Here is a 20,207-nt window from a genome sequence, read left to right as displayed (position 1 = left end):
CGAAGCATGTCCACAGATGTGCACGTGCATGATGAGCGTGCACATATTTAAGTGTGTGTTTTTATGCTGTCAGTGTTTTCCTGCTGTTCTTATTAGGTTGTTATACTTCACCATTTAATGTGGACCCTAATGGCCATTAGAGCATGTGGAAGTCCTTTATTGTAAGTGTTTCTTTTCCTCCTAGTCCAGTCTCTTGTGTTACAGGCTCATTTGAAAAATGTTTCTCTTTGATCCCCAGTGTTGAGCATGAAATCATACAAAATTAAATGTCAAAGTTTTATTTTGCACATAAAGCGATTTATGTTTTACAGCTATTTTGATGTGTACACTTGTATTTTGCACGGCTAGAGTTACAAAGGTCATCAGTTGAACAAAGCAAATGAAAATGCACCGACTACAATATAAAGCAAATTCCTTTTACAAATCACAGACTAAAAATTAAACAGAAGTATCATTTTCTTTTCCTACTGTCACCTCTTCATATTGTGCATATTTAACCAAGTAAAAACAGCTTAAATATACAGATCCATTGATTTGAACTCATTATCTTCCTCAATTGTTAAAAATGTATTTAAAGACCTTTCTCAAGTTCTTGTGTTTGACAGTCTGTGGTCCCCAGATTTATATTTAATAACACATGTTTTGTATCATGCTAATTCTCGCTATTATAACCTGTTGTCAAGTAGACAGGGCCGACTTAAACTAAATTGGGGGGTTCCTGGGGCTGAGGGAGTTTTGGGGGCCTTGCTGGTAGATGTATTTTTTTAGTCATGATGGATCAAGCTGAGTACTGTTTGATTTTCTTCCCAGCAATTGATTGGTGCATCTCAAACTGATTTACAATATAATTTTTTAAAATGTGGCTTCAACTTCTAATCAATACCTTGCTTAATTAATAGCCCGATTATGATTATTAACCAGGTAATTGTACTCTCAATGCATTAAATCGATTGCAACTTGTCTTTTCAAGTTGTCTTAGTCCACCTTTTGTCCAAACTACGTCTTCAGTTTAATAAACATTTTGACCTGGAGAGGTGCATCCATATTGACATCAAGCGGTCTGATTGCTACAATATTGTCGCTATCTGGTGACCAACAAAGGTAACGCTGTCTTTAATTATACTTATAAGTAATTAATATGCAGCATTACTTATATGACCCAATCCAAACAACCTTCCCTAGTCACAGTGCGCAAAAAAAAAAAAATCAGTACAAAAATTTAACACACATGGTCACACATAACTAGGGATGATGTTTGATAAGGAATTATCGAGTTCGAGCCTATTATCGAATCCTCTTATCGAACCGATTCCTTATCGATTCTCTTATCGAGTCCAGATAGGTTGTTGTATATGGAAAAAACCACACAATATTTGGTTTAACAAAAGCTGACTTTTATTATATAATAAAAAAATCAAATCTAATAAATAAATAAATATTGACTGTTACCCACCTAAAAAAATAAAATAAAATAAATAAATATTGACTGTTGTTACCCAAAGTATATTAAGTGGGATTTTTCAGAGAAACAAATATATACAGTAACACAAAAACAACCTGTCTCTGTGATCACTATAGGTGTATAAATAATATTATAGTGTTAAATAAAATCAGTTCATTGGGCACAAAACTGAAAATACTACAGCTCTCCAAAAAGTGCACTTCTGCTGCTATTTGACATAACTGTTTGTTATGATGCTTTGACATTTTTGCACTTTATTTCTTTATTGAAAGAACATTCTATGAAGAGAAAAGTTATTTTCAAATGTGGTTACAATGCTAATAAATGAAAAGTTAAAGCTAAAAAAAGAAATACACTTTATTGAGTTAACATTATTTCTTTATGGGGGAAAAATGTTATGAGCTAGAGAATATAACAACTACACTACCCAGCATGCAACGGGAGTTACGAGCATGCGCGGTAGCCCCGAAAAGTGTTGCATGTTGCCACGCTGTGAAAGTAAACGTCAAGAACTCAGCCAACACGCCTCGTCTGCATTATTTATAATTAGACCGACAACACATCTACAGTGTGATTTTGTTTTGTTTACAAGGAAAGAAAAACAAAAGTTAAAAAAGGGAGATATGTTGTATATATATGTATGTGCTGCGGTTGTTTTAAGAACGTTGCGACAGCTGCCGTAAAGGAGGTGCGTTGCTATGTTTCCGGTTGGTCGTAAAAGTGTTCGTCATGTGTTTTACCCTGCTAAAATCTCTCAGTAAAGTTATTCGATGGATTATAGCTTTTGTTTTGAACTTTATTACACCTTGGAGCGCTTTTTCCCGTCCATTGTTTTCCTGCTTTCGCTATCTGCGCCTAATGACTGAGCTACGTGACGTCATTTATTGTGATGTCCCACGGAGCATTTCTGGTCGGGACGGGATTCGAATAAAGAATCAACTCTTTTCCTTTACTATAGTGGTCTCGATAACGGGTACCGGTTCTCAAAAAGGGATTCGAGTCCGAGGACTCGGTTCTTTTCTTATCAAACAACCGGGGAAACCGGTTTCGAGTATCATCCCTACACATAACATAACCTGCTCATTGAACTTTGTGGGTATTATAAACGTCCAATCAACATAAAAAATCTAAATGACACACATTTAAATCCATTACAAGAATGAGGGGAAAAATGCAAAACACTCTCTCCACACTTATCTATGTTTGGCACATTTTAGCTACTAGATATTTCTGATCGATTGAAAAACCTTAAGGAGGTTGTCACGGAAGTAAACAAGGTAGGAGTTGAATTTTCTCATAATCTCAATAACCAATTATAATAATTATTAATTACATATACATTATATTATTATAATAATATGTACTCATATACATGTATGTATAGTCTCTCTCTCTCTCTATCTATCTATCTATCTATCTATCTATCTATCTATCTATCTATCTATCTATCTATCTATCTATCTATATATATATATATATATATATATATATATATATATATATATATATATATATATATATATATATATATATATATTATATATATATATATATATATATATATATATATATATATATATATATATATATATATAAAATGAAGAGGGCCGCAGTTTCAAGAGCTAAAGGGCTCAGGGGCCGGACATCGAAAGGTGTATGTTTTGTCAGAAAGTGCGTCCGCAGGTTATATTTCTTTGAGACTGTGTTTACTTAAATACAAAGTATACACATTGGCTTTCACACTGCACTGTCAATAAATTCATTATTTTGCCCTTGCTACTCGCTTCCAGCGTGCGCAGCTAGTCAAAAGCATGAATAGAAAGAAGTTTCCGGTTTTGTTGATGATTGATGTTCCTTCTTTTGAATTATTTTCCTTCCTTAGTTTTATTTCTTTACACTTCTTCCTTCATTTAGGTTTGTAAGACTGAAAACATAAACTTAAAATAAACATAACAAAAGTATAACATCCATAGTGTATTTTAAATAAATAATGTCCATTGTGTATTTTACATAAATAAAATAGAAGGTTTAGTGTTAATACATTCACACAATAAACTACAAATGTTGACACATACGGAAATGTCATAACATTGACACACCAAACATTGCACACACTGTATGTGATTTATCACAATTAGCGTTGTCACCCTCTACTGGTCAAATTTAGCACGACATATATTGAACAAAGTTTGCTCACCAGAGTTGCAAAAAACTCAATCACAAATACAAAAGACATAATGAAATATATTTATGCACAAAACCTATTTACAAATGTTTACCAAGTTTCGTGATGAAGCTTACACGCTGAGATTTCAACCACGGATGCTGCTTGTATCGTTCAATGTGTCCGTCGCTTAAAAGATCCGCAAGGAAACAATGACTTGAGCAGAACATTCATACTTTGTTGTCCAGTCGTTGTTAAAAGTCTGTTTTTTGCAATTCATTTACGATTTTTTTTTCTACTCACCCCACTGCTGCTTCATTGTGACACATATGCCTCGCTGTTGCTCCCTGCGGGGTGGAGGGAGTACTGCATACATTTACAACCATAGTTTTAATGATTTCATCAAGCCTATTTGGGTGATGTTCGGCGGGCCAAATGAAAAGATTTTGCGGGCCGGATGTGGCCCACGGGCCGCCAGTGGAATAGGCCTGATAGAAAGAGTGGTAACGAGACTGGATGAAAGTCTAAATGTGGATAAGTAAGAGTAAAAGGAAGAAATGGCCTACAGTATGATGTTTGTCTTACTTTGCTGTAACCGCTCCACACATGGAGTGTTCAGACCAACCTGATTGAGCATTACAGAGAGAAATTGAGCATTGAGAAATCCAGCGTTCAGATTTGAGCAGAGTTTAAAGCCTCACTAATAGAAGGTCGGCTGCATTCATCTGGCACCACAACAGTGGCATTCTGGGAAATAAAGGGAATTTGAAATTGAAGCCAAAAGCACTAAAAGCCTTGTGTTCTAATTGTTCCATCGCAGATAATTTGCTGAAGGATTACAATAGCATGACCTCACTATAACCATGACAGTAATGAAGACATGTTTTTGTCCTGCATACAAATGACACATACACATTTACAGTATTCCATTAATGTAGAATCAACGACAAAAAGACAGAAAAGCAAACTTCCTGCTAGTCTGTGATGACGGGTGGAAACATTGCAGGCTAGAAAAATAATTAATTTTTGATTTACGAGATTACAAGGCTTTGTGAATTTGTATTCAATATATTTATTTGGGGAATAACGAGCAGTGGAATGGGGCTAAACTAGCTCAGAGGGCAGATATTCTTCTGTTTATAAATGTTTTTAAGGTATTGGGCCTTCTTATTGTTCAGATTTGCATTTACCCTACAAACCTTCCCGGACCCTGAGATCCTCCGGCACTCATCTCTTAATTATTCCAAAAGTCAGGACACAAAGTCACGCGATGGCATCTTTCCACCATTATGGCCCCCATTTATGGAACAGCTTGCCGGAAGACCTCAGGGCTGCGGAGAGCGTTCATGTTTTTAAGAGCAGGCTTAAGACCCACCTTTTTGATTTAGCTTTTACCTAATATTTATAAATAGTTGATTTATATAGGCTAGTAAGGTAAAGTTTTGTACCTGACAAGTTTCGGCTATCTTGCTTCTGCAGCCTTCCTCAGAGGTGTCACAGATGACGTCACACTAACATCACGTGACACCTCTGAGGAAGGCTGCAGAAGCAAGATAGCCGAAACTTGTCAGGTACAAAACTTTACCTTACTAGCCTATATAAATCAACTATTTATAAATACACATTAGTAGGCTAAATGAACCTCTTTAACATTTTACCTAATATTAATTATTTTATTGAAGTAATTCGTATTTTACGTTTTATCTTATTAATTATGCAATATTTTATTTAGTTCTATTTATTATATATTTACTGTATATTCATTTTATTTGTATCTTTTTATTTATTTATTATTATTTTAATTTAAACATTTTTAATCTTCATATGTCTTACTTGTATTTTACCCTTTATCTCTACTCGTGGTTCTTACTATTTTACAAGTTTTATTATTTTTACTTTCCAACGTTCTTCAGAGGGAGCCATCTGCCTCAGGGGTTATTGGCCGTGCTGTGGGGGTGCTTTTGTGTCCGCGTCCTGGTGGCCATGGTCTGATAACCTCCTTGTGCAGATGGCTCCTGTGATAGTGTTTACTCACATGTCTCCTCTGTACTCAGCCATGCATTAATTTCTTCATATAGTTGCATATGTGTGTGTGTGTTGTGTTGCATTTCTGTTATGTATGAAAATTGCTTCATATATAAAGTTTGATTGATTGATTGTGGATAAACAAGAAATATATGTTTAATATTCAAAGAGGACATGATGAACGCAATGGTACTGTACCTTTTTAAAAGGGCAGTTTGCAGCGGATAGCCTTTAGGCCGTCTTGAGGGCGATCACATCTGAAAGAGCCACAAATATTACAACCTGCCCTCTTCCTGGTTCAACCATGTACGATATGCCACACGCAGGGAGAAAAAGGTTAACGCCACTTTTCAAAAGCAGTGTTTGAAAAAGAGTATGATCGCACACGCCGGTTTAGCAGCAACCGTTTTTAAATCCTTTCAGTCATGAAGATCTCTCTTGTAAATGATCACGCGCAAACGCGTCTATTAAATCCATTTGGCTGAAATGGTCCTTTTAAATAAAAAAAAAGTGCTTTTAATTATGACAAATATTTTGTAGTATAACGGCCAGACATAAGGAGAGGGCAAATCGATACATATACCGGTAGTGTCATTACCAAGGGAAGGGTCAGTGTATGATCGATACGAGCGTGATTCGATGCATATTTTCATAAAATATATTTTTTTGTTATTGTTTACAAACTCAGGAAATAAGTCCCTGGACAGAGGAGGACTTTGAAGGCAAAAATCTAATGATTTCATTAATGATAATGATAATAAATTATATATATGTATATATATATATGTATATATATATATGTATATGTATACATATATATTTATTAGGGCTGGGCAACGATTACAAATTTTAATCATAGTTAATCGCACTATTTCTCTGATTAATCACGATTAACTGCATTGTATACGCAAAACCCAATAATGAATTCAAAAGTAGTGTGTAGTGCACCTTTATTGGAATATTCTCCCATATGAACAAAAGCGCCAAAACATTTGTTGTGCAAACACAATTTAAATCAGCACTTGTTAAACAATAGCAGTTAAATAGCATATTTTATGAAAATCAACTCAAAAAATGTCAATACAAACATTCAAGTTTATTGCCACTGCCAGGGTATTTAAGTTATCCTGTTTGTTATGGAAAATAGATATAATCTACATACAAATCCCTGAGCCACAATCATAACATCCGAACAGGCAATTTCTGAGGTAACAGCAGAAACATTTTCCTCTAATTTTCCTTTCCATAATGCCTTTCCTCTGTTTTCATTATAGACAGAACATGTGAATGCAGCACCCACCTTTCATCAATATAATGCACTGTAACTCCGAGGTAATTATGCTTACCGATTGATGTCCAGTAGTCCCCACTGAGAGCAACTACAGCTGAAGGTTGTAAAAATTGTCACTTTTACAGTCCTCTCCTTTTCATACAAGTCATGTATTCTTGGTGCGTCTTGATGGCGGCTCATCCGTGCTGTCACTTGTTGCGATTCACACAATGTTTTTCAGGCCGGCGTCTTCCACAACATTAATGGGCCTACAGTCTGTAACTATCCACTTCGCTATGGCATTTGTTAGCTTCTCTTGCTCTCGTTTATCTATACTTCTCCCGCACGCTGCATTTAACGTAGTCTGCCGAAGCCTGGCTCCACTTTCTGCTTTGTTGAATGGTTTGCTCGCATCAACAGTGTGCTTCGCGTTAAGGTGATATTTTGGACTGGAAGTACTCCTGTGATAAGAAAATTCAGCTTGGCAGTGGCTACAAACCACTTTGCTTCTGTCAAATCGGCCACCTGGAAGTACTTTATAATGAAAATGACCCTGTAAAAGTTCTGTTGAGTTACCCTTCTTCTCCATGCTTTTTTTGTTTTCTTCCGCGTTCTCCTTCCTTTTCTGCAGGAAAGAGCAATAGGCGTTAACAAAATAAAAGCATGTAAACAACATACGCAAATGCGCGATAAAAAAATTGTCGGCGTTAATAGATTGATGCGTTAACTCTTAATGAACGCATTAATTTGCCCACCCCTAATATTTATGTATATATATATATGTATGTATGTGTATATATGTATATACACTACCGTTCAAAAGTTTGTGGTCACATTGAAATGTCCTTATTTTTGAAGGAAAAGCACTTTACTTTTCAATGAAGATAACTTTAAACTAGTCTTAACTTTAAAGAAATACACTCTATACATTGCTAATGTGGTAAATGACTATTCTAGCTGCAAATGTCTGGTTTTTGGTGCAATATCTACATAGGTGTATAGAGGCCCATTTCCAGCAACTATCACTCCAGTGTTCTAATGGTACAATGTGTTTGCTCATTGGCTCAGAAGGCTAATTGATGATTAGAAAACCCTTGTGCAATCATGTTCACACATCTGAAAACAGTTTAGCTTGTTACAGAAGCTACAAAACTGACCTTCCTTTGAGCAGATTGAGTTTCTGGAGCATCACATTTGTGGGGTCAATTAAACGCTCAAAATGTCCAGAAAAAGTGAACTTTCATCTGAAACTCGACAGTCTATTCTTGTTCTTAGAAATGAAGGCTATTCCACAAAATTGTTTGGGTGACCCCAAACTTTTGAATGGTAGTGTATGTAAATATATATATATATATATATATATATATATATATATATATATATATATATATATATATATATATATATATATATATATATATATATATATATATATATATATATATATATATATATATATATATATATATATATATAATATGAATGTGCAAGACTCCCTTGAAATAAATATTCTTTATCTCAGCGGGATATTTCCTGGGTAAATAAAGGTTAAACATAATTTGTATATAATAGTAATAAATTGTAGTTGGTAGATTGCTTATGTTTAGTTGTGTACGGTTGACTTTGTTTTGCTCAAACAACTGCATGTACAGTGGCAAAAAAGTATTTAGTCAGCCACCGATTGACAATCAATGGGTGGCTGACTAAATACTTTTTTGCCCCACTGTATATATAAAAGAGAATAAGGAACTAGTTTAAATATTGTATTGATATTTTTACTCTGTCAACAACACTAACTATGAATAAATAAAAACATTTGCAGTTCATGCATGTAATTGGTATCAGCCAAACTCACTCTTGGATGATCGGTATCGGAATTGACAGCATTATTTAGTTCTTATATTTTTGTTATTAGATTAGGAAAATGTAATTTGGAGCCCTGGGCAAACTATACATTTACCCTAATATTTTTGTTGCACAAACTTTTGAAGTAATTACTGTAATTACTGTTGACATGTACTGTATGTTGGCCCATTGCTAATGAGCCAGTTGACCCACCTCGCTCAGGTTTGATGGGTGCCTTCTTTAAGACAGCATGTTTCAGCTCTTTCCACAGATTAATAGAATGCTTCATTGTCATCAAACATGAGAGCATGACTCACATAAGATCAATTCAGAATAAGACTTTGCGATTAGCCATTCTTCAGGACACATGACCTGTCAGCATATTTCGAGATTTTATTGTACCCTGCACATACAATCTGTATCAGATGCAACCAAACAGCCTAGAACATCGTCTCCTCCATGTTTCCCAGTAGGTATGATCGTCATTTGTCTCTATGCTTCATTTTTGCATGTGGAAACATAGTGCTGCTGTGACCTGCCAAAAAGGCCCAGACTTTTCTCCCAGAAGCATTGTAATTTGTCAATATGCATTTTGGCAAATTCCTGTCTATTTTCCTAAATTATTACTTTTGTCAGTTTAAAGTTATTTCGGTGAGCTTTGTGTTTTTTTTCTTTCTTTCACAGAAGAATACCAACTATTTTATCCACATCTATATGGACAAACAACCAGTCATAGTCACATTAACACCAATGAACAGATTTAGAGTCTCAAATTAACCAAACATGCATATTTTGGATGAGGAGGAAGAATCTAGATTACTCAAGGGAAACCCTCACAAGCACAGATATAGTGTAATGGAGATTAGAGCACACATTTCTTGGCTGTGAGGCAAACCACACTGTCTAGTATTGCTAAAAATACAAACCCCGTTTCCATATGAGTTGGGAAATTGTGTTAGATGTAAATATAAACGGAATACAATGATTTGCAAATCATTTTCAAACCATGTTCAGTTGAATATGCTACAAAGACAACATATTTGATGTTCAAACTGATAAAAAAATTTTTTTTTGCAAATAATCATTAACTTTAGAATTTGATGCCAGCAACACGTGACAAAGAAGTTGGGAAAGGTGGTAATAAATACTGATAAAGTTGAGGAATGCTCATCAAACACTTATTTGGAACATCGCACAGGTGTGCAGGCTATTTGGGAACAGGTGGATGCCATGATTGGGTATAAAAACAGCTTCCCAAAAAATGCTCAGTCTTTCACAAGAAAGGATGGGGCGAGGTACACCCCTTTGTCCACAACTGCGTGAGCAAATAGTCAAACAGTTTAAGAACAACGTTTCTCAAAGTGCAATTGCAAGAAATTTAGTGATTTCAACATCTACGGTCCATAATATCATCAAAAGGTTCAGAGAATCTGGAGAAATCACTCCACGTAAGCGGCATGGCCGGAAACCAACATTGAATGACCGTGACCTTCGATCCCTCAGACGGCACTGTATCAAAAACCGACATCAATCTCTAAAGGATATCACCACATGGGCTCAGGAACACTTCAGAAAACCACTGTCACTAAATACAGTTGGTCGCTACATCTGTAAGTGCAAGTTAAAGCTCTACTATGCAAAGCGAAAGCCATTTATCAACAACATCCAGAAACGCCGCCGGCTTCTCTGGGCCCGAGATCATCTAAGATGGACTGATGCAAAGTGGAAAAGTGTTCTGTGGTCTGACGAGTCCACATTTCAAATTGTTTTGGAAATATTCGACATTGTGTCATCCGTACCAAAGGGAAAGCGAACCATCCAGACTGTTATCGACGCAAAGTTCAAAAGCCAGCATCTGTGATGGTATGGGGGTGCATTAGTGCCCAAGACATGGGTAACTTACACATCTGTGAAGGCACCATTAATGCTGAAAGGTACATACAGGTTTTGGAACAACATATGCTGCCATCTAAGCGCCGTCTTTTTCATGGACGCCCCTGCTTATTTCAGCAAGACAATGCCAAGCCACATTCAGCACGTGTTACAACAGCGTGGCTTCGTAAAAAAAGAGTGCAGGTTCCTTCCTGGCCCGTCTGCAGTCCAGACCTGTCTCCCATCGAAAATGTGTGGCGCATTATGAAGCGTAAAATACAACAGCGGAGACCCCGGACTGTTGAACGACTGAAGCTCTACATAAAACAAGAATGGGAAAGAATTCCACTTTCAAAGCTTCAACAATTAGTTTCCTCAGTTCCCAATCGTTGACTGAGTGTTGTTAAAAGAAAAGGTGATGTAAAACAGTGGTGAACATGCCCTTTCCCATCTACTTTGGCACGTGTTGCAGCCATGAAATTCTAAGTTAATTATTATTTGCAAAAAAAAAAAAAGTTTATGAGTTTGAACATCAAATATCTTGTATTTGTAGTGCATTCAATTGAATATGGGTTGAAAAAGATTTGCATATCATTGTATTCCGTTTATATTTACATCTAACACAATTTCCCAACTCATATGGAAACGAGGTTTGTACAGCCCATGTAAAAAATGTGTCACTGCTGAAAAAGGAAAAGACTGAAAGGGTCCGCCTAAGTTATGTGAATCACAAGTTTAGACCCAAGTGTTTTCTAGTAGGTAATGATGACCGCGGTAAAACTCCTGATGGTTAGTTTTACCGTTTTAAATCAAAATGATTGAAAAAACGTGCTTGATAGCCGCACTTTAATAAACTCACGGACGGACTGGTGCCAGCTCACTAGCTTAAATGCTAACATGGAAACAAGAGTCATTAACATCTTTCCCCATTACGAAATTGCTTACTCTAACCTAAACATATACTGTATAAGCACATCACTGTCTGAGCAATTTAGCTATTCAATTGTCCACATTGATCCTGCAGCTGTGCTCTCTTACTGTCCCTCAGAGTGATCAATCTTTACTGAGAGAAAAAAAGCCGGGGGTGTTTTTACAGTGCATTCAAGGACCACTTAACAGAGTAGGACACAACGCCTGCCAGAAATAAAGAAAAAAAAAAAATTACCGTATTTTTCGGACTATAAGTTGCAGTTTTCTTCATAGTTTGGCCGGGGGTGCGACTTATATTCAGGAGCGACTTATATGTGAAATTATTAACAAACTACGGTAAAATATCAAATAATATTATTTAGCTCATTCACGTAATAGACCAGACATATAAGATTTCATGGGATTTAGCGATTAGGAGTGACAGATTGTTTGGTAAATGTATAGCATGTTCTATATGTTATAGTTATTTGAATGACTCTTACCATAATATGTTACGTTAACATACCAGACATGTTCTCAGTTGGTTATTTATGCGTCATATAACGTACACTTATTCAGCCTGTTCTTCACTATTCTTTATTCATTTTAAATTGCCTTTCAAATGGCTATTCTTGGTGTTGGGTTTTATCAAATAAATTTCCCCCAAAAATTCGACTTATACTCCAGTGCGACTTATATATATGTTTTTTTCCTTCTTTATTATGCATTTTCGGCCGGTGCGACTTATACTCCGGAGCGACTTATACTCGGAAAAATACGGTAGATTTGATAAGTTAAGCACTTTTCATTTTAATACATCTTAAAGTACTACCGTACAAACCAATATTTAAAACAAAAAAGCTTGACCATTCAAACAAATAAAATATTAAGACTAAAACACGATCAGTGAAGCATAAGAAACACAAAACATGCGAAATAGTGGGTTTTCGAACAATGTGTCTATTTACTTTAGTTATTAAAAAAATACTTGGTCAAAAGATGGCTGTGTGTGCAAGTACCGCAATAGTAATGATATTGCGATAACCGTGATATTAAATGTTTGTATCATTACGTCTCTATTTGCGGGCAAGGTAAAAATGTCTGCCAGTGTGTGATCTAAGTTCCTCTATACCAGTGTTTTTCAACCTTTTTTGAGGCAAGGCACATTTTTTAAATTTAAAAATACGGCGGCACACCACCAGCAGAAAACGTTAAAAAAGTATACTCCACCAGGTCGTCGTGCCTTATTTTGAGTTTGTTGGTGTTTTCCTGTGCTTTAGTTATTGTCTTGCACTGTTATTTTGGTGGCCCTTCCTGTTTTGTTGGTGTTTTTCTGTAGCAGTTTCATGTCTTCCTTTGAGCGGTATTCCCCGCACCTGCTTTGTGTTAGCAAGCAAGGCTATTTAAGTTGTTGCTATCCTTCTTTGTGTGGACATTGTTGATTGACATGTCATGTATGGATGTACTTTGTCGACGCCGTAAGTTTTTGCTGTCGTCCAGCATTCTGTTTCTGTTTACTTTGTAGCCAGTTCAGTTTTACTTTCGTTTTGCATAGCCATTGCCTTTTCCTTTCCCGTTTGTTCATTTTTGGTTTAAGCATTACATACCTTTTTACCTGCACACTGCCTCCCACTGTGGTCTGCACATTGGGATCACAACAAACTATCCTTTGTCTCACCCGACACATTCGGACTTTTACAAAGCAATGAACTACCTGCTGCCACATACTGACATGGAGTACTATGTGGTTACCCTGCCGAGTTCTACACAGCACAGACACTAAGTAACGGCACATTATTTGCAGATTATAATGATTGATTTGCAAAAAAAAAATTTGGACCAATTAGATGAAGTTGCATAATTTCCCACAGCACACCAGACAATATCTCACGGCACACCAGTGAGCCGCGGCACAGTGGTTGAAAAACACTGCTCTATACAACAGGAGCAACTTAGTGTTTTTTTTTGGCATTTTCTGCAAAAATGTCTCCTAAGTTTTGAACTAAGCTCGGGGGCTGGTATGTTGTCGTTCCCGAGCCGGATTTGGCTCCCAGGCCGCCAGTTGTATAACACTGCCCATTTGTCCATGTCAAATTCCAACTCCCCTGAAATCTAATAGTTGTATTTTGTTATAGTGGTAACATTGTATTTTCTTTACCGTTAAAGTACACAAGTCATAAACCTTTGACACCCAAATATAGCCCTTTAACCCTCATCTCACCAATAAATTCGGCTAACATGGGAGAGGGTTTTATTGTCATTAAGAGGACTTTTCTCTCTCACTCTTCCTCTGAAACACACACATCCACACAAGAGGAGGCCCATACTCTGGAGGAAAACACACATAGCAACAGACAGCCGCACAATTTGTGTACACTTTACTCGACTTGTTTTGATGCCGGATGGCGACTTCACAATTGTGGTGACAAAGCATTTTACTAGGGAAGGCTGCCACATTCAGTAATATAAAAAAAACATGCGAGACTGAGTTTTAATTTTACACCCAACATGCCTGTTATTAATACTCAACAGCACTATCCAAACAAAAACAATCAACGTACAATATAATGTTTCTATGAAAAATGCAGGGACCGTAAGAAAGGTGGCAACATATTCATTAACGTCTCCAAAAAGGGATTTTTCTGGTCTTAAAGGGGAACTGCACTTTTTTTTTTTTATTCTTCCTATCATTCACAATTCCTATTTAAGACAAGAACACATATGTTTTAAATTTTTATGCATTCTAAATCATAATTAAATGTTAGCAAAAGTCAGCTAATAATGGAGTCAATGGGAGTCGCTCTAGTCCGCCTATACCAGGGGTGTCAAACTCGTTTTCATTGAGGGCCACATCGCAGTTATGGTTGCCCTCAGAGGGCCGCTTTTAACAGTGAGTAATATATGAATATACATGTATATACATAATACATTAACAATATATTTTTTTACATAACCTGCAATAAAAAAAAACTTAATTTAAAAACTGGCTCAGTCACCAGAATTTTACAGTAAAAGCAGTGTTTTTTTTTACAGTGTATAAAAAAATTGAATAAATGGAATGGAAAAACAATACCACTGTTTTTAGCGGTAAAATTCAAGCAACAGAGCAGCCAGTTTTTTTTTATACGTAAAATATTGTTGTGTTAATGGTTTTTTTGTTTGTATTTTAATGTATTAGTGTCTTACTGTATATGGAAAAAAACAGTACCAAAGTTGATATTACTTTGAAAGAGGTCCATGGAGCCACCAGGGCGCCGCGAAAGAGCCGCATGTGGATCTAGAGCCGCAGGTTGCTGACCCCCGCACTAGCAGACTCCATTAGCTAATATGTTTGCTTTGTAAAAGATTACCATGGTTTGAACGTTTTATATCACGATTAATTTGACCCAAATTATTACAGTTATTATTAGGGATGTCCGATAATATCGGCAGTCCGATATTATCGGCCGATAAATGCTTTAAAATGTAATATCGGAAATTATCGGTATAGGTTTCAAAAAGTAAAATTTATGACTTTTTAAAACGCCGCTGTGTACACAGACGTAGGGAGAAGTACAGAGCGCCAATAAACCTTAAAGGCACTTCCTCTGCGTGCCGGCCCAGTCACATAATATCTACGGCTTTTCACTCACACAAGAGAATGCAATTCATACTTAGTCAACAGCCATACAGGTCACACTGAGGGTGGCCATATAAACAACTTTAACACTGTTACAAAGATGTGCCACACTGTGAACCCACACCAAACAAGAATGACAAACACATTTCGGGAGAACATCCGCACCGTAACGCAACATAAACACAACAGAACAAATACCCAGAACCCCTTGCAGCACTAACTCTTCCGGGACGCTACAATATACACCCCCCGCTACCCCCTAGCCACCCCCCACCTCAACCCCCCCGCCACCCCCCAACCCCGCCCACCTCAACCTCCTCATGCTCTCTCAGGGAGAGCATGTCCCAAATTCCAAGCTGCTGTTTTGAGGCATGTTAAAAAAAATAATGCCCTTTGTGACTTCAATAATAAATATGGCGGTGCCATGTTGGCATTTTTTTCCATAACTTGAGTTGATTTATTTTGGAAAACCTTGTTACATTGTTTAATGCAGGGGTCACCAACGCGGTGCCCGCGGGCACCAGGTAGCCCGTAAGGACCAGATGAGTAGCCCGCTGGCCTGTTCTAAAAATAGCTCAAATAGCAGCACTTACCAGTGAGCTGCCTCTATTTTTTAAATTTTATTTATTTACTAGCAAGCTGGTCTCGCTTTGTTCGACATTTTTAATTCTAAGAGAGACAAAACTCAAATAGAATTTGAAAATCCAAGAAAATATTTTAAAGACTTGGTCTTCACTAACTGACAAAGAAACAGATAACAGATTTGGTGTCCAGTTGAAAGAGTGACATGACTTATTTAAAAATTTGAGAGTTGACTTTTGTATTTTACATGAGTTATCATTTGTACAAACATGGTGCAAAGTAATTCAGGATTTGTTAAAACATTTTAGTGGCTAGCTAGTTAAAATGGGATATTGTGAATTCACAAGACTGTCTTAGAAGTGATCATTTGAAAATGTTCAGTTTGAAAAATGTGCACTTAGAGAAAATATAAAAATAAAGTGTTGCATATTGTATTTATCTGTTTCTATATATATTTATTGTGAGAAATCATTAAGATGATCAATGTTTCCACAAAGATAAATATCATAATTATTGATAATAACATACAGCTAATGGTAAATTGAGCAAATTGGCTATTTCTGGCAATTTATTTAATTGTGTATCAAACTGGTAGCCCTTCGCATTAATCAGTACCCAAGAAGTAGTTCTTGGTTTCAAAAAGGTTGGTGATGCCTGGTTTAATGCATCCAGCAGGGCATCACAACAAAATTAGGCATAATAATGTGTTAATTCCACGACTGTATATATCGGTATCGGTTGATATCGGAATCGGTAATTAAGAGTTGGACAATATCGGGATATCGGCAAATAAGCCATTAACAGACATCTCTATTTATTATTGTTGAATGTGCTCAAAAAGTACTTACACTCAAACACCAAAATCCATAATTAAGTTTAATGTTGAGGAAGAAAGTAGGCGAGAACTCCGTACATGCTGTGTCTGTCATCTTTTCGCGCATCAACTGGAGTCTCCCCCCGGTGGCTCTTAAAAGAAATGCATCTTTCAGAACTATGACTTCAAAGGCGTCCATCCATCCCGTATAAAGTTCAAAAAGTTAAAGTACTCATGATTGACACACACACACTAGGTGTGGCGAAATTATTCTCTGCATTTGACCCATCACCCTTAAACACCCCCTGGGAGGTGAGGGGAGCAGTGAGCAACAGCGGTGGCCGCACCCGGGAATCATGTATATGTTAATTACTGTGCATGGCTGGTCCATAGGTTTTAACAAGACGTATTTGTATCTGTGATTGTGTTTCTGTGGCCATGGGATGATACAGAACCACACTCTGTCACAGAGCTTCTATGTTGTGGCAGCCACATTGATGGGTGACTTGACTCACCAAGCAACAGTAGTACACACACATACATACATACAGAAGAATAATGCCTACCAAGTGACAGCGTCTGACCACAAACCGTGTCTTCACTCATTTATTTTGCACCCGGAGCATAACAGCTTAGTGTGTCTGTCTGCCTGATGGTGCATTTTATGTAATTTTGGTCTTTTAGTAGCAGTATTTTTGCTCCCATTCTCCCTGTAAATTACATAGACAAAATATGTCACCCATAATTGTCTAAATGCTGCGAGACTAGCATAAATCAAGCATAAGACCAAAATGTGTGACTTGGTGGGAAGGAGCAACACTTTTTTTTCCTCAGCTTTTGAAATATTCGTCTTTCAGAAGATGAAGGGAAAATTCAAGAGAGGAAAAGCAGTGATGCGTAATTTCTCAGCGTCAGTGGCGGTTTTAGGTTCAGTGTGTCATTCGCTGTTCTTTTGTGTTGTGTGGGTGACTGTTTTCAAAGCTATTAGCAAATCAAAAAGCAATTTGTTAATTGAAGTTCAAGTTTGCCTTTGAACATTACCTGTGCGACACAAGCTTGCTACAATGTATAGGGCTCAAAAGGGCACGTGATTTTGCAATGCATTGTGGGGCCGGGGTAGCCATTTTTGTTGGCCAAAGCTTTTGTTTACATGGCTGTACTGTACCTGCGGTAATGTGAGAGAGAGCAACAAACTGGATTAAAATGGATCGTACAAAAATAAAATCACAGAACTGTAGCGAGACAAACTGTACATTAGGGTTGTACGTTATACCGGTATTAGTATAGTACCGCGATACTAATGAATCATATTCGGTACTGTACCGCCTCTGATAAGTACCGGTCCGCCGCCCCCCCATCGAGTCGATACTTTTATGATTACGTTAATATTTTTTGGCATCACAACATCTTCTTTCGTTTTTTTTTAATGTATATTATGTTTATAAACTCAGGAAATATGTCCCTGGACACTTGAGGACTTTGAATATGACCAATGTATGATCCTGTAACGACTTTGTATCGGATTGACACCCAAATTTGTGGTATCATCCAAAACTAATGTAAAGTATCAAACAACAGAAGAATAAGTGATTATTACATTTGAACAGAAGTGTAGATAGAACATGTTGAAAGAGAAAGTAAGCAGATATTAACAGTAAATGAACAAGTAGATTAATCATTCATTTTCCACCACTTGTCCTTAATAATGTTGACAACATAATAGAATGGAAAATGACACAATATGTTACTGCATGTTTACTTACTAATAAAAGACAAGTTGTCTTGTATGTTCACTATTTTATTTAAGGACAAACTTTCAATAAGAAACATATGTTTAATATGTTTCCAAGATTTGTTGTTAAAATAAAGTCAATAATGCAATTTTTTGTTGTTCCCTTTATTTAGAAAAGTACCGAAAAGTATCGAAATAATTTTGGTACCAGTACTGGTACCAAAATATTGGTATCAGGACAACACTACTGTACACTATTCCAAAGGCTTGCGACCTCGAAAAAATAAGTAAAATCGGTGGAAATGATCCATATGCGCACGTTCAATGGACAAGAGATTTAAGTTAGCTGCCACCATTGTCGAAGCCAAACTCGTCTATATCTCGTCAACGAAGTCAGTTTTTACCCCGATGAAGAATTTCAGAATAAAAAGTATTTTTAAGGCCCATTGTCCTCTCTTCAAATTACACGTAATCTCCGGCTTTCATCTCTTATGTGTACAAGATGGAGTGAAGTTACCCACTGCTCAGCCTCAATTCAGTGGGTTTCCCTGAAAAAAACCAGCCCTATTTTTACTATTAAATACTTTGATCATTGGACTACTTCTCCGAAAATAATACTCATTCATTTTTGTGCTTACCCACGACTAAAAATAAACAGACAACAAGCTTTTTTTTCAAAATATTGTATGTTGTTTGTTGCCCGCAACTAGCTTGGCTACCGCTAACAGCCTACTAAATGGTACGTGTGAAACTTAATGAAATAGGCTTTGATTCAAACTTACCAGTGTGAAAATGCTGTGAACACACCAACATGTACCAGGTGTTGGCGTTAAAAGTCATGTTTGATCGTCTCACGGCTGCTATCCAGGCTATTCGCCGTTTATGTATTAGCTTACTTAACCAAAGGTCCTTGGCTTTGCTTTCACGCTGGAAATGAGAAAACTCACTAAACAGTTGTTTTTTCCTGAAGCGATCATGACAACAATTTAGGAAAGAGTCTTGCATTCAGCCATGTAAATACGCGGCCAGCAAGACCCACAATGCATTGCGTTTACCACGTCACACTTTCAAGCCCTGTAGGAGACTCTATGTTGCCCTATGTTCCAGACACACAAGTGTGTCATGATCTGATGAGCACATGAGGGCTGGGCACAAATAAATATGAATGTTTTTTTTCCCCCTCATCCTTGCGGCGGCCCATAGCTACAATCACCACTGTTAGGAATGTTGGCAAATTCTTTATTTACCCCTGTTAAATCAAATTCATTTTGTTTTCCCCCCAGAGTGACCAAGTTTTGGTTTGGTGTGAGAACAATATCCGCTGCGCACAGGTAAGTACATATGCTACATTATACTACACACAATGTTGCCTCATTCCAGATTCAATGCTTTCTGCAGAACATGTTGTCTGTGTTTGAATCTGATAAATGTCCAACATTTTTCTGTTATTTGGTCTCTGAGCAACTCTATTGAGTTGTTTGGGGCACCTTGACCAAGATGTGTGAATAATGCATGTTTTCATCATAACGTGAGAAAGCTTTAATGGATGAACTAATGCTGCTTGTGGTGTTTACGAACTCTGTCCACCTTTGCTTAACCAGTACACACTCAAATAATCTTTGAGATGTGTTCCTTCCTGTCTTTTTTTTTTACTTTTACCCAGCTAGGAGTGATATTACGTTCTTTTGTGCCATTTTCATTACTTTACTGCAAACACACAGACTGGTCATTGGGCAAATGAAAAATGTTTTTTGATGCAATCTCAGACCGAATGTAGAGCTCAATCAGCAGAGGTCAATATCAATAAGAGCTTCCTCATGCAGCGAATATAGCACACTGTACAAATAAACAGCCATCAATCCCCAGCCTCCTCCACCACCATAATTACAAATACACAAATCTTCAACTTATAA

The 20,207-nt window shown here is 36.9% G+C and overlaps 1 protein-coding gene across 1 annotated transcript in view; it reads left to right on the top strand.

The window, feature by feature from the left end:
* anos1b (anosmin 1b) overlaps positions 1-20,207 on the top strand; it is a 104,054-nt gene that overhangs the window by 13,356 nt on the left and 70,491 nt on the right. Inside the window, exon 2 of the mRNA XM_062028312.1 lies at positions 19,578-19,625. Within this exon, the coding sequence (XP_061884296.1) occupies positions 19,578-19,625 (48 nt within the window). The remainder of the gene's footprint in view (positions 1-19,577; positions 19,626-20,207) is intronic.

This window comes from Entelurus aequoreus, linkage group LG19 (genome assembly GCF_033978785.1).
Source record: "Entelurus aequoreus isolate RoL-2023_Sb linkage group LG19, RoL_Eaeq_v1.1, whole genome shotgun sequence".
Lineage (NCBI taxonomy): Eukaryota > Metazoa > Chordata > Actinopteri > Syngnathiformes > Syngnathidae > Entelurus > Entelurus aequoreus.
The sequence above is the reverse complement of the archived record's forward strand: the minus strand, read 5'-3'. Positions and strand labels throughout refer to the sequence as shown.